General features: G+C 36.6%; 1 protein-coding gene across 4 annotated transcripts in view; it reads right to left on the reverse strand.

Annotated features, from left to right (window-relative positions):
- The window catches only part of cacna2d4a (calcium channel, voltage-dependent, alpha 2/delta subunit 4a), a 39,724-nt gene extending 26,049 nt beyond the window's left edge, over nucleotides 1-13,675 (reverse strand). For 2 of the 4 annotated variants that reach the window (XM_042722161.1, XM_042722159.1), the window contains exons 1-27: nucleotides 12,834-13,672; nucleotides 11,442-11,523; nucleotides 10,327-10,443; nucleotides 10,145-10,204; nucleotides 9,901-10,063; nucleotides 9,694-9,825; nucleotides 9,267-9,327; nucleotides 8,121-8,271; nucleotides 7,925-7,999; nucleotides 7,751-7,840; nucleotides 7,556-7,669; nucleotides 7,389-7,467; nucleotides 6,580-6,713; nucleotides 6,371-6,388; nucleotides 5,488-5,565; nucleotides 3,986-4,066; nucleotides 3,717-3,791; nucleotides 3,493-3,579; nucleotides 3,321-3,392; nucleotides 3,135-3,196; nucleotides 2,988-3,055; nucleotides 2,833-2,878; nucleotides 2,641-2,738; nucleotides 1,949-2,042; nucleotides 1,749-1,841; nucleotides 1,229-1,359; nucleotides 1,062-1,133 (exon numbers count right to left, since the gene is read on the reverse strand). In XM_042722161.1, the coding sequence (XP_042578095.1) occupies nucleotides 1,062-1,133; nucleotides 1,229-1,359; nucleotides 1,749-1,841; nucleotides 1,949-2,042; nucleotides 2,641-2,738; nucleotides 2,833-2,878; nucleotides 2,988-3,055; nucleotides 3,135-3,196; nucleotides 3,321-3,392; nucleotides 3,493-3,579; nucleotides 3,717-3,791; nucleotides 3,986-4,066; nucleotides 5,488-5,565; nucleotides 6,371-6,388; nucleotides 6,580-6,713; nucleotides 7,389-7,467; nucleotides 7,556-7,669; nucleotides 7,751-7,840; nucleotides 7,925-7,999; nucleotides 8,121-8,271; nucleotides 9,267-9,327; nucleotides 9,694-9,825; nucleotides 9,901-10,063; nucleotides 10,145-10,204; nucleotides 10,327-10,443; nucleotides 11,442-11,523; nucleotides 12,834-12,925 (2,425 nt within the window). In that variant the 5' untranslated portion in view covers nucleotides 12,926-13,672. Of the gene's footprint in view, nucleotides 1-1,061; nucleotides 1,134-1,228; nucleotides 1,360-1,748; nucleotides 1,842-1,948; nucleotides 2,043-2,640; nucleotides 2,739-2,832; nucleotides 2,879-2,987; nucleotides 3,056-3,134; nucleotides 3,197-3,320; nucleotides 3,393-3,492; nucleotides 3,580-3,716; nucleotides 3,792-3,985; nucleotides 4,067-5,487; nucleotides 5,566-6,370; nucleotides 6,389-6,579; nucleotides 6,714-7,388; nucleotides 7,468-7,555; nucleotides 7,670-7,750; nucleotides 7,841-7,924; nucleotides 8,000-8,120; nucleotides 8,272-9,266; nucleotides 9,328-9,693; nucleotides 9,826-9,900; nucleotides 10,064-10,144; nucleotides 10,205-10,326; nucleotides 10,444-11,441; nucleotides 11,524-12,833 lie in introns of all 4 variants that reach the window. The other 2 variants (XM_042722162.1, XM_042722160.1) reach the window with 2 other exon arrangements.
- Between the last annotated feature and the right edge of the window lie 686 nt (nucleotides 13,676-14,361).

Consider the following 14,361-nt stretch of genomic DNA (forward strand, 5'->3'; position numbering starts at 1 on the left):
TGTTAAAAATGAATAAAGAATGTATTTCCGTAATTGTTGAAGTGTAAGATTCAGCAAGCACTCACACACACACACACAGTTTGCTCAAAGTAAAATAATAAAATATGCTGATGCTTTAGTTTTTACACAAAATGGAGAAAGATCGCGATTCAAAATCTGAAATGGATGGATAAACCTACGGGTCAAGCGTTGGCTGATTAGCATAGTCTTTTTAGCTCCTGCTGGTAGATAATAGAACACCATTACCGAGGTATAATGCATTTTTTCCATTGGCCTTTTTTTAAGACTTTAAAGCATGAAATAGTCCAAATGCAGTGACTTCCTGATTTTTTTCCCCCGATCGTTTCCTTAGTGCATTAATACAAGTAATCAGTTTTGAGTGTCTTTATAGCCCCTTTCACACAGTAATACCAGTAAATTGCTGTAAAATAACCAGAACAACTTTACCGGTGAATGAATAAAATGCACTGTTCACACAGACAATGACGTCCCATGTTTTTACCAGTAAAGCACCATTCAAACATCGGTTTCAAATTACCAGTAAATTCTGTGACATCATTAACCAGAAATGACCCAAACGGCTGCGCTTCCCAGTGTTGTGTTTTTAAACATGGAATGGTATGCGCGGTCAGTGTTTTTGTTGATGTTTTCATTTCTGTGTCACATGTTCACATTCATGCAGTTTACACACAGCATGTAACATGTAACACAGTTGTAACATTTACTGGTAATGTTACAACTTCTCATACTGGTAAACTGCCAGAATGAATTTACTGGTATTTAGATCTGTCCACACATGATCTCTAAATGGTAAATTAAAGCCTGTATGTGTGAAAGGGGCTTTTGAGTACAGAAGAAATAGCACAAGCAATGGTCATATTGGGAAAATGAAATGTTCATGAGGAGGTGAACTCCTTAAATGGTTGCACATCCATACATGGGCACATGTGCGAACACACTTAAAATGGACAAAGATAATAATATCTCAATGGCCAGTTTTTCATCAGCACAGACTAATATAGAAGAAAAAAAGAGATAAGCATAACCAGGAAAAATCGTACCTCCAGCAACTGCTGTCTTTTTGTTCACAGAGACTGTAACAGACGTGACCGCAATCACAAACCTGCCATCCACTGCAGGGAAAGAAAAAAAAATACTGAGCAGGATATTCTAAACAGGGTGTAAAATCTCATAGTCTGTATGATGTGGATTGCAGGGTGCAGGCTACCTTGTGTGCTGTCCTCTATAGGGACATAGTACAAAAATCGTCCAGATGGATTCTCTGCTGCACGGCGATACCAAACAGGGAAATGGTCCAGAGTAAAAATATTCTCCTTATCCGTTGGAGATAAGAATTTTCTGAGGAAAAAGAGATTAAGAGATTCATATCAGAGTGTGTGTATGTATGATGATATATATACAGTATATTGTATATTTAGATGGAACTACTTGGTCAATGCTTTATTTACAATACATTGATTATGTATATTAATATAGTTAACATCTGTTCATTGATTTATATAAAGCCACATTAACTAACATTTATTCTCTTAATACCATGTTCTGTTTTACTGCCTGTTCCTCTTTATATTTCCAGTGATGAATGTATTTTAGAGTGCATACTGATGAAAGTGATATGAAGTGCTGTGGGAGTGGGTGGCCTTAAGAAAACCTATGACAATGCAGATGCTGTCTATGCGGTTGAGTCGTGACGCAGACAGCGGGAGCTCTTGATTAAAGGTACTCACTTCGCCACACGTTTCTCTGCACCAACATATCTGATAATTCTCATGAGGCCGGAGCGTGTGCCCAGGAACGCCGTCTCCACACCCCCATCAATACTGCACACGACGGAGGCGAGTAGAAGAATGAGAAAGGTCACGGCCGAGCATGTATTTGACTAATGAAACTTGTCTGTGACGCTGTGTGCGTGGGTGGGAAGTTTTACCCGGAGGCATTGAGCAGCAGTGCGGTCCAGTAGGCTTCCATAGGAGCTGTGACCACTGCGTCAAACAGAGTGTGCTGCAGAAGTCTTTCATCACCTGACGAACAGACAGAACAGAACTCAACTGCGGATATCTTCAATCATCATTCAGATCAAACTGTGTTTAATTACATAGCAAAATGGTTATGAAGTATACAGAGGATAAAAGTATTTTATCCTCTGTATACAGAGTATTTATATTGTTTTTGTTACTTACACAGTTCATGCAAATTTCTATCATTATTTACCCACCCATAAGTTGTTCCAAACCTGTATGAATTCCTTATGTTGAGCACAAAAAAAAAAAGATAACCGAACATTTGCTGGTAGCCATTGACTTCCACAGTATGGTTAAAAAAAAAAAAAAAAATCTATAAAAGTCAATGTCTTCTATCAACTGTTTGGATACCAAATATCTTCTTTTGTGTTCAACAGAAGAAAGAGAATCATGATGTTTGGAACAACTCGAGGGTGAATTAATGATGACAGAATCGTAATTTAGAATTTTCATTCATTTTATCGCCTTTAATGATTAAATTCTTTTCTTATTTTTCATATAACATAAAGAAAAAAAAAAAAAAAAAAAAAAAAGAAAAAACTAAAAACCCAAATAAAAACTTCTAGTCTAGTGTCCAAGAGACAGAGACAGAACTCACATTCCAGGTCTGGTTCTTTCCCTGTTAGGTACTGAACCACAGCCTGAAACTGTGTCAGTTTGCGGTGATGTGGATCGATGTCAGTCTCACAATATGTCCTGAAATATCAAAAACCATCAGATTAGGGTGTATTACGGCATTTCAGATGTTAGAAACAGCCTAATATGGTTTTTAGCCTTATATAATATCTACCATTCATTAGCAATAGTGACATCAGAAGCAGTCAGGTCATGTAGGCCTGTAGGTAGAAAAAAAAAACAACACAGCTGAGAGGAAATGATGAAAAGCAGTAAACAGAGGCAGGCAAACGATCTGTATTTTGCAGGTGCTAATCTGAAAATCTTTACCTTCTTCAACGGAAACATTTCCAATGAAAACATTCTTCCCGTGACCTTTGGTAAGTACAATCCCAAGACTGATAACAAAGACGCACAATATAAGTCCAGAAGTCTCACGCTTGGCGAAGATTTATATATGCTTTTATCACTGCTCACCTGAATGGAGTTTCATTAATGGTAGTGTAAAAATATTCATTTTTCAGGAAAACAACTCTCTTCTGAGAAGGGAACACATCAGCATGTAAGTATGACAGTCACAGCTAAGTTATTGCGAGAGAAAAAAGAACAAATTCAATTAAGGTTAACATATAAGAAGCGTATTAAAGGCCAAAATCAACTCACTCCTTTCTCTACTGTTGCTCTGACGTCCAGAGAGATTGTCCCACTTTCCCCTTTTACCATCGCTGTTCTCAACTAGAGGATCAAAACACACAAACACCTTGAAGCAATTGATCTAAAAGTGGCATGATGAGAGTTTATTTATATGTGTGTGTGTGTGTGTTGTTCCACTTACTGCATCTTCTGTATCTTCCCACTCCACCTCTGACAGATCCACACTGTTATAGTTTGGCTTTGGCTTCAGCTTCTTACCATCTTTATACTACCACAGCGTATAGAAAATATCAACTTTACTGTGATACAGACTAATAACAAGGTGATCAGCTCTTGCACATACTGTATGGGCAATATGTGTAGATTAAGGTGTAAGATCACTAAAGGGAATATTGTGGTGCTCACCAGAGGTCGAAGGTCAGGATGAGAGAGTATATAGCCATTATTAGTGTTTAAGAATGCATAGCCATGAACTCCCAGCTAAAACGGCAAAGATAAGTCAAAACAGCAAATCATTCAGTAAAATCACATTTATTTTTCAGACAGCAGTCTAAACAATCAGCAGTTGTTACTCTGTATGCATCTCCATGGATACATCCTGCCTTACGGATGAAAAGATATTAGATGTGATTAGTGTCAGTGTAAACAGAGGACTGAAGACATTATGAAGGCACCTTGTATCGAGGAGCCAGTCTCATGAGCTCTTTCAAAGGGACGTCAGTGCCAACCACACCAAGGAGGATCCCATGAGACAACTACAGACAAGAAAGAGCTAATTTAGAGTTATGAACAATACAAAATCTCTACATTTTAATTTCATTTGACCACCACAATCTCAAAAACTTGAAATATATTTTGAAAATAAACTATTCAGTTGGACTGTTTTTAAAGTTCTAAATGTGTAAAAAGTTAAAAACGGAAAATATTTCAATATTAATAACACTTGTCAAGGACATAGCCTGTGACCCTGGACCACAAAACCAAACTTTTTTATTTTATGATTTTTTTTTATTTTTTTTTTTATCATTAGGATATTAAGCAAAGATCGTTCCATTAAGATATTTTGTAAATATCCTACCGTAAATATATCACACCTTAATTTTTGATTAGTAATATGCATTGCTAAGGACTTCATTTAGACAACTTTAAAGGCGATTTTCTCAATATTTTGAGATTTTAAAATAGCTAGTTGTACCTATCTCGGCCAAATATTGTACAATCCTCACAAACCATAGGCTACATTAATGGAATACTTATTTATTGAGTTTTCAGATGATAACATACATCTTAGTTTGACCCTTATACCTGGTTTTGTGGTCCAAGGACACATATATCAGCTATTGATTATTTCCGGCTGGTTATGTAAGCGCGTTCGCGAGCTCTCTTCGTCAGTCGCGAGAAAGCGGTTACCGAGGAAACGTCGCGTTACGTTAAATAACGTTAGCGTGTTATTTACAAGTATTTACATCACACTTTTTATGTTCAAAAGCCAGTTTATACTTTAATATTGTAGCGGTATATATTTGACAAACATGTTAAGAGTGCTGTGCATTGTATATTTAACATTTTATAAGGGATGATTTTAAAACAGGGATGTGACGAGCTTCCAGTATAGTGTACACATTATCCAAGATCCCAATAACACGAGCTCCTAATGCAGTTTAACTGGAAGAACGCCACGTTCGCATGTAAAAACTTAAGTTGTGAGTATTTTAATTGCAAAAAAGAGTCGTTCAGTCCTTATGTAATTTTAATTATGTATTTCATTTTTACACATTACTAATTATTCTGCCCTCCTTGTTGAATGAGACTGAATTACATGATAAACTGTATGAAAGAGATTGTGTGTGTGTGTGTTCTTGTTTATGGCACACTGTGGGGACACCTAAAATTTTTTGACATGCCCCACGAGGGAAAAAGTCATTAAAAATCATAAATGATGTTTATCTGAAAGTGTAACAATGCAGACAGGTTTTCTGTAAGGGGTAGGTGTTGGGTTAGGGGATAAAAATAATGTTTGGTCAGTATAAAACAATAGAAGTCTATGGAAAGTCTCCTTCACAGTGTGTGTGAAGAGCCACACTTAGCTCTAATAGTATATTAAGCAGGTCAAGAGAGCTGAAGATTTCAAAATTGTATTTTTTTGTTTGTTTGTTTGTTTGTTTTGGCAACTCACTGTTTCTTCTTTCTTGCTGAACACAGGCATGGCCACAGAGGTCATCAACAGCAAACTCTCAGCCTGTGTGTTAAAAAGCTGAAAGACGAGAGAGAGACGACAGACTGAATCAATGGTAAATCCCAGCCAGGCCTGTGAAGTGGACCGCGAGCTGAACAAGCCCATAGAACACTTCCATTAAGAGCAGGTGCTTCTCTGGTGGGTGGAATCAGTTTCTTATTGTTCTTCCAAATGGCAAAATACAGTAACTACACCGTCACTGAGAAAACGGCTTCAGAGTTTCTTATTGAATTAATATACATTTTCTGAATGTGTGGAGCCAAACCAATCTGTCACAAGACAGATCACAGTGTAACAGACCCGATTCTCAAGTAGTGTAGTTACTGCCTCTTGCCTTTGTAGGGCAGTGTAGTCATCTTCTAAATTTACACCCAAGGAATTCCGAAGAAACGTCTCCAGATTTCCACAGAAACTTCCATTTAAATCCCCATAATCAATGAAAATATATGTAGCACTTTTGTGAAAATAATTTAGTCTAAAACCTGCATAATCACATTAAATGTAATACTTTTTAATCACCTAGAATACACTGCCTTTAGCAAAAAATAAAGAAAGAAATTCATAAAAAAAATGCATTCTTAAAGGATTTACTAAACAGCACGTTACGTCTAGACCTGTAAATGGAATTGGTGAGAATTCCTTTTATTTTTGACTGAAAATCTACCAGACATTCGATTAAATTAAAAACTTCACAGGCATCAGAACGTCTAATTATGACTAAATTGTATCTAACAAGGAACTTTTAGGAACTAAATTACAAGAAAACGTGAACTACTGCATTTAGGATTGTTTTTGATCTACTGCGCAGAACGAAAGAGTTTACCTCAGCTGTATTGGGTAGCTGGAATGGGATGACAGACATAATGAGATCACTCTCAGGAAAGATATCACAACATGAGAGGTTCAAAATTACTGAAGGCGAAAATGATCAATATGCAGTTTTGGGACAGTATGAAACATGACCTTTTGTGTACAGTACTAACATGTTCATAAAGGAAAGACTGAACGAGATTGAAAAGGTGAGCAGCTCACCACGCTGTCCATGTAAGCCTCTGTCCAAATGATGTCATGCTCATGGTTGATGACCATTGGCCTGCTCAGCACATGAAGATATTCCATCACATTCTCCTGTACATCCGCCAGAGTAGAGATATGAGTGTAGTAACCTAATTACAAGCACACAAAAACAGCAGTAATGAGAAAATGTGATTGATTGATCTGTCTGTTACCAGCAGAGGGCATAGCTGTCACAAAATTTAATTATAATTCTGTTGGAACAGATTGTGGAAATGGAAATATCAGGATTTAGTTACGTTGTCATTTCCAGGCTTGAAGAAGGCAGGGAAATTAATAAAATCTAAAAAGTCATGGATATTTCTATTGTCAATATAATTTTGCGCAGGTCTGTCAAACCGCCTTTAGTGATTATTGTTAACTAAAAATACATTTAAAAAAGAAAGGTAATTGAAATAAAGTAAAATATATATTAAACTTTAATAAAAACGATTACACTTTTAATATAGTGACCTATACCCCCCCCCCCCCCAAAAAGAAAATAATACAAGCAAATAAGAAAACTTGTCAAATCAAAACGAAAACTGACAATATTTAAAAATTATTATTATTTTTTTTTTTATAATTCTTATCCTGTAACAAACATCCCTAAAAATTACTGGAAAATGAAACTATGATGCTCAGAAAAAGCTGTGTAGGAAACACTGGAAATAAAGTCATGCATTATAAATACTGTACAAAGTGTGCACATTCTCTGTACAAACAATAGACCTTACTAGCTCAGGTAGTCTCCCACAATGCTCAGCTTTAATTAAGGTAGATCTCACCTTTATTGTTGCAAGCAATCCATTTGACATTGTCAGCAAATGTTAACTCTCGTCCAATCAGATACGTGAACACGCGCACCTGTTTGAGAGCGTATTGTCTTATCATTGTGTTATATGCACACAGGTAAAGTGTGTATCCATAGTGTGTGTTTGAGTGCGTTTGGTACCTTGCGTTCTGGCCAGTTGAACTCTTCAAACACCTGCTGGAAATCTTCCATGGCTCCATCAGTGATCAGCATGATTGCCTGGTTACATAAACTCCCCCTGCCTTCTGCTGCTGCCTACACACACAAACAAACTTTTGATATATATATATATATTTTCATATGGATATACATTCCTTCCCTCAAACATTAACACACCTCGTTGAGAATCTTGAAGGACTCTTTTATGGCTTTCTTCACCTTTCCTTCACCTTTCACTTGCAACTCCTCCACCAAAAGTTTGAAGTGCTAGAAATAAATAGGATGCAGAAAATATTCAAATCTCAAATGGCAGCTGAATTCACTGCTCTGTGCACATGAAGAAAATGTTACCTCACGGTTATCCAGGTCTGCCTGTACTAGTGTGCCTTTAAAACAGGGCTCTACATACCGGACGTAATCACTGTACTAGAAAGACGGAAAATATTAGGTGTTATTTAAGATAATAACCCCGATTTACATAGAGGAAACTTGATCTTGACCTGAACATGTCTGGTTAGGACACAGTGTACAGGATTTCTGTTCTTACCGCAATGACGTTGACAAAGTCGTTTTCACCAAGTGTGTCTAGAATGGTGTTGATGGTGTGCTTAGCAATGGTGAGCCTCAAACCCTTCATACTACCGCTAATGTCCACAGCAATGATAATATCTTTGGGGGACGTGGCTGCCTGGATGTACCTGAGAAGGAGAAAAAATAAATAAATAAATAATGGAAATCTTTTTTAAAGGGCTTTTTGAAATGCTTACAAGATCAGATCACTTTTGTTAACTGCAACTATTAAAAAATTGTTTCATTTTATTGAAATAAACTGAATTAAAAGATAAATATTAGATGAAAAACCTAAGCTGCTGATAAAGAAGATAAAAATAAATTAATTAAAAATAAATGAAAGCTAAATAGAGGTATTTAAATAATAACAAAATGACCAAAACTAAAATGAAAACTCTAAACGTAAAAATAAAAGCTAATTCAAAAATTGAATGAATGCTAAAATAGTATATAAATAATTCTAGCTCACATGGCCACTGACAAACACTCGAGACCTTTCACAGTAATAATTCCTCAACCGGATAACAGCGTGTGAAATCTCATCTACGTAATGTTCTGAGAGAAGGAAGTAATGAGATCACAATAAGAAGGTGACACAGAGACTGAAACAGCAGTAGCCTGGTATACACATTTTTAATTAGCTTACTTTTGTTTATGTAACTTATTGATGTAACAGGACTACTCAGATTTCATAAGCACCCCACAGTGATCACTCTAGCTGTTCAGATATAGGAACGTAACACAAGACAAAAGGTTTGTCTCTGAACTCCGCGTTCGTTAGTGCTAAAGAGATTGCGTGCATTAGCTGTAATAACGTTAGTCCTGGCAGAAGGCGTTTGAGGAAACTGGGCAGATGCTACTGTCAGTCACGGAAAGGAATCAAGATTAAAATCTTTCACTGAGATCAGTCCTTCTGCTCCTTGACCCTGGACTGCAGCCAAGTCACTAATCTTGACGTCTTCTTGAGTTCTCGATAGTTAATAGAGGTGAAAGACTTCTATCACAATCAGTAATCCAACATTTCTCGCTGTTCTGAACTTATAGGCTACTACCGTGACCGTCACATTTTTAAGATGCTTTTTTAAGCTCTTATTTTTTTGGATAGAAAGATTCTAAGACTCACCAGTTGCGATTCCTGGCATCAAAAGTGACAACTCCATTTTCATCAGGTGTCCACTTGATACCTAAAGAGTGTGTAAATGAATATGATTACAGTCTCCTCTCCATGAGAGAGGGAAGGATTTCTGTGTTCATACAGTATGTGTGTAAGATCTGGAGTTGATTGGTTTTGTTACTGTGTCAATAGTGTGATGACATGATGATGAATGAGAGAGGCAGAGAGAAGAGCCCGAGTCACTGTCACTATTAATCACACCAGTAATTCAAATGTCAATCAGACTCTCTGTGCTGTGTCTGAATGAGCAGAAATGCATGTTCAAATACTGTCATTTTTATCTCATATGTTAATAAGAATAATCACTGTGCTTTCATGCAGTATTCTGCAATGGTGCATTTGAAGGAGCGAGGCGAGGCTGTTGTGTGATGATTACCGGGGTAAAGTCTGAAAAATCCTGTTGAACTGCCGAAGTACTGCCAGGTTAGAGTCGGGTCTTTCTCAAAGTTACTGGTAAATACTTCATTCAGCGCTTCTGACATAAACACCCCATTCAGAATATCAGTATCTGAGAGACAGAGAGAGATTTGCTTGATCGTTTTCTAATAAGGGATGAAAATGACGTTTCATTTCTGCGTCTCACCTTTGTTATAGACATTGGTGGGCACTTGTATGACACTTTGCTGGGTACTGACAGGCAGTTTATTGAAGTGTTCATTCTCCTCCAGAGGAAATTCACCCCCCAGCTCCACACTGTTCCCATCTTCGTCCAATGTGTTAATCATCATGGAATTGTAGTAGTCGAACTAAAAAAAAACAAACACAAATAAATATAGAAAGAAAAATAAATAAGATTGAGGGGATGGAAGAATGGATAGAGAGCTCACCTCTAATGTTGCATTATATTCATGAAAAAAATCTGCATCTTCTACTGTCTCTGCCATTCTCTATATAAAACACACACAAAAAAGAATCCAGGCGGTGATTCCATAACAAATAACTATTTTGATAGTAAGATTTTGATCATTTTATAACTAGAGCATTGTGACGAAATACTAAAATCTCTGACCTTGACTGATTTCATCTTTCTGCCCAGCATGTTCTCCATTTCTTCAGCAAATTCCTTCACCATCTTTAAACCATCCACTTCCTGCATCTTCACTATGGGCTCCACATCTTTATATTTCTACACACAGACACATATACCGTACATTTAATTAAATAAAAGGACAACATGCCATAGTCTTTTTAGTTTTTAATATAAAGCTAATAATAATTATATACTAGAGGGTTAGTCTATAATAATTACTCCTAAAAAACAGAAATTTGGCAGATTTAAATAATAATAATAATATGAATTTTATTATATAAAGCACCTTTCTATCAACTTAAGGTCACTTTACATCAGGCAATAACAAAAAAGAAAAAAAAGCATTCCATTTGTGTAATTCTAAATGAAGGACAAAAGCTTTATATGCACTGTTGAAGTCAGAATTCAGAAAATAATAGCAAATCCCTCTGATAGCCGCAAAAGCAAAGGCAGAGCTCTAGATGATTGTTCAGTATCAAAGGCCAGTGACAGCAGAACCTCAATCTGTGTCCAAAGCAATGAGTCCTGCTCTTTGCCCATAGGCCAGGAGGAAACAGGAGGTCAGACAGGGATAATCCACCTCCACACAACACTGTAAAGAGGACCAGGCTTTATTCTGAGCTTAGATTAGAGACACAAAAACAAAAGGGGGGAAAAAGAGAGAAAAAGAATAGAGGGAGGATGAGATGCAGCAGTCTGGGAAGGTTAATCCTCTTCCTGCCTCACTGTTCAGGCACATCCTGCTGTTGTGCTGCACTAATAAAGGCCCTTAAGGTGAAAGCACGCCTACATATTCAGGTCAGAATTAAACTGGTCGTTATATGACTCTCTGGTAGGCAGATGGGCTGCTTGTAGGCTGGCACCGGGTCTGGTTAACCGTACAAAGTAATGTTAATTAGAGTGTTGTGTAAATTCAAACAGATGCCAGATAACTAGACTCAGCTGCATCTGACATTTACCAGCAGTTAGACACATTGCTAACATAGTGATTTACGGATAAAGCTGCAGATTATCAGACAATATCAGAAATATCCCTGATTGCTTTGTTGTACGGATTGAAAGAGGGGGTAAAGCCAGATTTTCAATAGACGGACCTTCTGTAAGAGTTGAGCGCCTGAGTATCTGTTTGACAAGGCCAAAAGCTGTTTTCCAAAGGCATCGGCCCACTGTTGAACCCTGTTCAGAACACAAACAAAAAGCATTAGCATTACATCTTCCTTACATTTTATTTAAGCAATATCATAGCCAACAGATTACTTTTAAGATAGATCTATAAACAAGAAGAATCAAGTAACTGATATTTTAGGAAATTAAATGTCTGGGGGAGTGACATTTTCATTCTAGAGAAAATGTTCTTGGACAACAAATCTGTACTACAGCATGAGTCATCAATATAGGGTTAGTAAGATTTATTTATTCATTGGAAATGAGATATTAATATACTTTTCAGCTGAGATGCATTAAACTGTGACTGCAAAGACATTTATAATGTTACAAAAGATTTCTATTTCAAATAGATGCTGTTCTTTTGAACTTAATATTCATCAGAGAATCCTGGGAAAACATGGTTTTCACAAAAAACATTTGAAAAGCTGTATTCAACATTAATAATAAATGGTTCCTGAGCACTAAATCAGCATATTAGAGTGATTTCTGAAGGATCATGTGACACTGAAGACTGTAGTGATGGCTTCTGAAAATTCATCTTTGTATCGCAGGAATAAATGAAATTTTATTTTAATTGTAATAATATTTCACTGTTACAATTTTACCAGATTTTGATTTAAAAAATACAGCCTTAATGAGAAAAACAGACTTCTTTAAAAATAATCAAAAACAATATATTGTAACTATATGTTAGCAATATGGACTAAAATCACAATTAAAAATAAATAAATAAATTCCATAGGGTCAGTAATGGCAGGGAGATTCTTGACATCAGCAGCAGTATGCAATTTCTTTTAAGATCAGTGGTGGCTCTCAAAGTGGAGGATTTCAGGCTGCCGTCATTAATTAATGAGGAGAGAAACCGTTGTTAACCAAAACACAGGGTCACAATTTTCTGACCGCTTAAGATTTTAAGCTTATTAAGGCTTGTGTTGGTGTTTTCCGTAGTTTGACTTTCAGGAACTACATTAGCTCTCAGAGAGAACAAAAAGTCTGTTCAAACAGGCTGTGTGTGTGGATTTTGAGTGAATGTTGCCAGTGGAGGTTAAGCTTCGGCTTACAGTCTTTTGGCTTTATACAAGGGGTGACAGGAGGTGTGCAAGTCATGACCTGCAAGCATTAAGATGAGATTTGGAGAAATACTGCAGTTCTGCGCAAGGAATCAAAGAATGCTATTAGTGGTTCATCTATAAATGTCTGAGGGTAGAGTGCAAGTTTGAAATGTTTATGTTGAACTTAGCAATAAAGGTCTCTCTTACATTGTACAGATTTTGTATTCATGGGGTTGCTGAGCTCATGCAGAGATGAACTGAACTCACGTTTCAGGTGATATCCTCATCTGAGCTTGTGTTTGGATGGTCCAACTTGAAAACAGCACCCAGAGCAGTGTGATGCTCCACATCCTACCCATCAACCCCTGCCACGTGCATAAAACAGCAGCGTGTACGATCTCCAGCTCACCGGATCCTGAAGACAGACCTTGTGCGGTAATCCCAGTCTGGTCTTGATATCAAATTGATCCCAAAATACACTCCGGAAGCTTCAAAAGTGTTTTTGGGTGACACAGAAAACCTCCCAGAATGTTCTTCTGTAATAATGACGTCTGGCTCTCTTCTCTCCATTCCTGATCATCCCCACTTGATGCTTGCTTCTCATCTTTTCTTCATTCTCTTCATCATGCTCTTTCCTCCTCAGAGTTTATATATAAGAGTCCCTCCGATGATGTCTTGATGCGGACTGACTGGTCAGCTGGCAACTTTTGCAGTTCCACCTGTCTTTCTGTTTCTCTCACCCTCATTTTATGTTCAACGCAGCTGGGAGGAAGTGAAACAGAAGCAGATAGTTTGCCCTCCCCACTATGATAATCCACATGGATTACACTTCACTCCCACAGTGGGGGAGAGAGACAGAGAGCGAGAGACATAGAAGATGTATGGGTGGGTGAGGGGCAGATGTATTGGAATAGAGAGATAAAGTGAAAGAGAAAAGGGTGAGCGAGAGGAGGGAAACTAAACCTTGCAACTTTCTCAAACACAGAGTTTATTTGCACACTGAAGCACACTTAAAATGTATGAATGTCACTGCAAAGATGGAATCTGTGCACAAATGATGCTAAATATTTACTCATCTTAAATTTCATTTAAACAACTGGTCCCAGACTGATTTTTGGGCGATGCACACTACCAAAAGTTTGGGGGCAGGTTTTTTGTTTATTTATTAGTAAAACACTAATATTTTAAAATTATTACAATTTAAAATAACTGTTTTATATTTGAATATATTTTAAATTTTAATTTAATTTATTCCAGTGATGGCAAAGTTGATTTTCAGCAGTCAATACTATAGTCTATACTGATTTATCAATGTTAAAACAGTGGTGCTGCTTGATAATTTTATGATTCTTAAGATCTTTTGAAATATTATAAATCTTTACTGTCATTTTTGAACGGTCTAATGCATCCTTGCTAAATAAAAGCATTTTGTTTAAAAAAAAATTAAGTGTATGCACAAGCATTCACACAAGTGTGGTTCATCACATTAATCGTGAAATTACACTAATGTTTGACATTTACTGTAGAAAGTGTCCAAATATTTTTGTCTCCATTTAAAACCCTATCTTTTGTTTTACCATTTTAAACTATCTTTTTTTTTTTTTTTGTGAAATAAAATAGACTAATTTTCTTCAAAACAATCATCTATACTCCAGTAAAATCTTATTTGACTGTAATAATAGCAGTATGATTTTAATAACTGTCATAACTGAACTACATCATCCTGCTTTATTTTAAGCACTATTAAAACAGTCTACATTCTTTTTCCCTAAAACACATACACGCTAGATTGTGA

This window comes from Cyprinus carpio, chromosome B4 (assembly GCF_018340385.1).
Source record: "Cyprinus carpio isolate SPL01 chromosome B4, ASM1834038v1, whole genome shotgun sequence".
NCBI classification, from domain to species: Eukaryota; Metazoa; Chordata; class Actinopteri; order Cypriniformes; family Cyprinidae; genus Cyprinus; species Cyprinus carpio.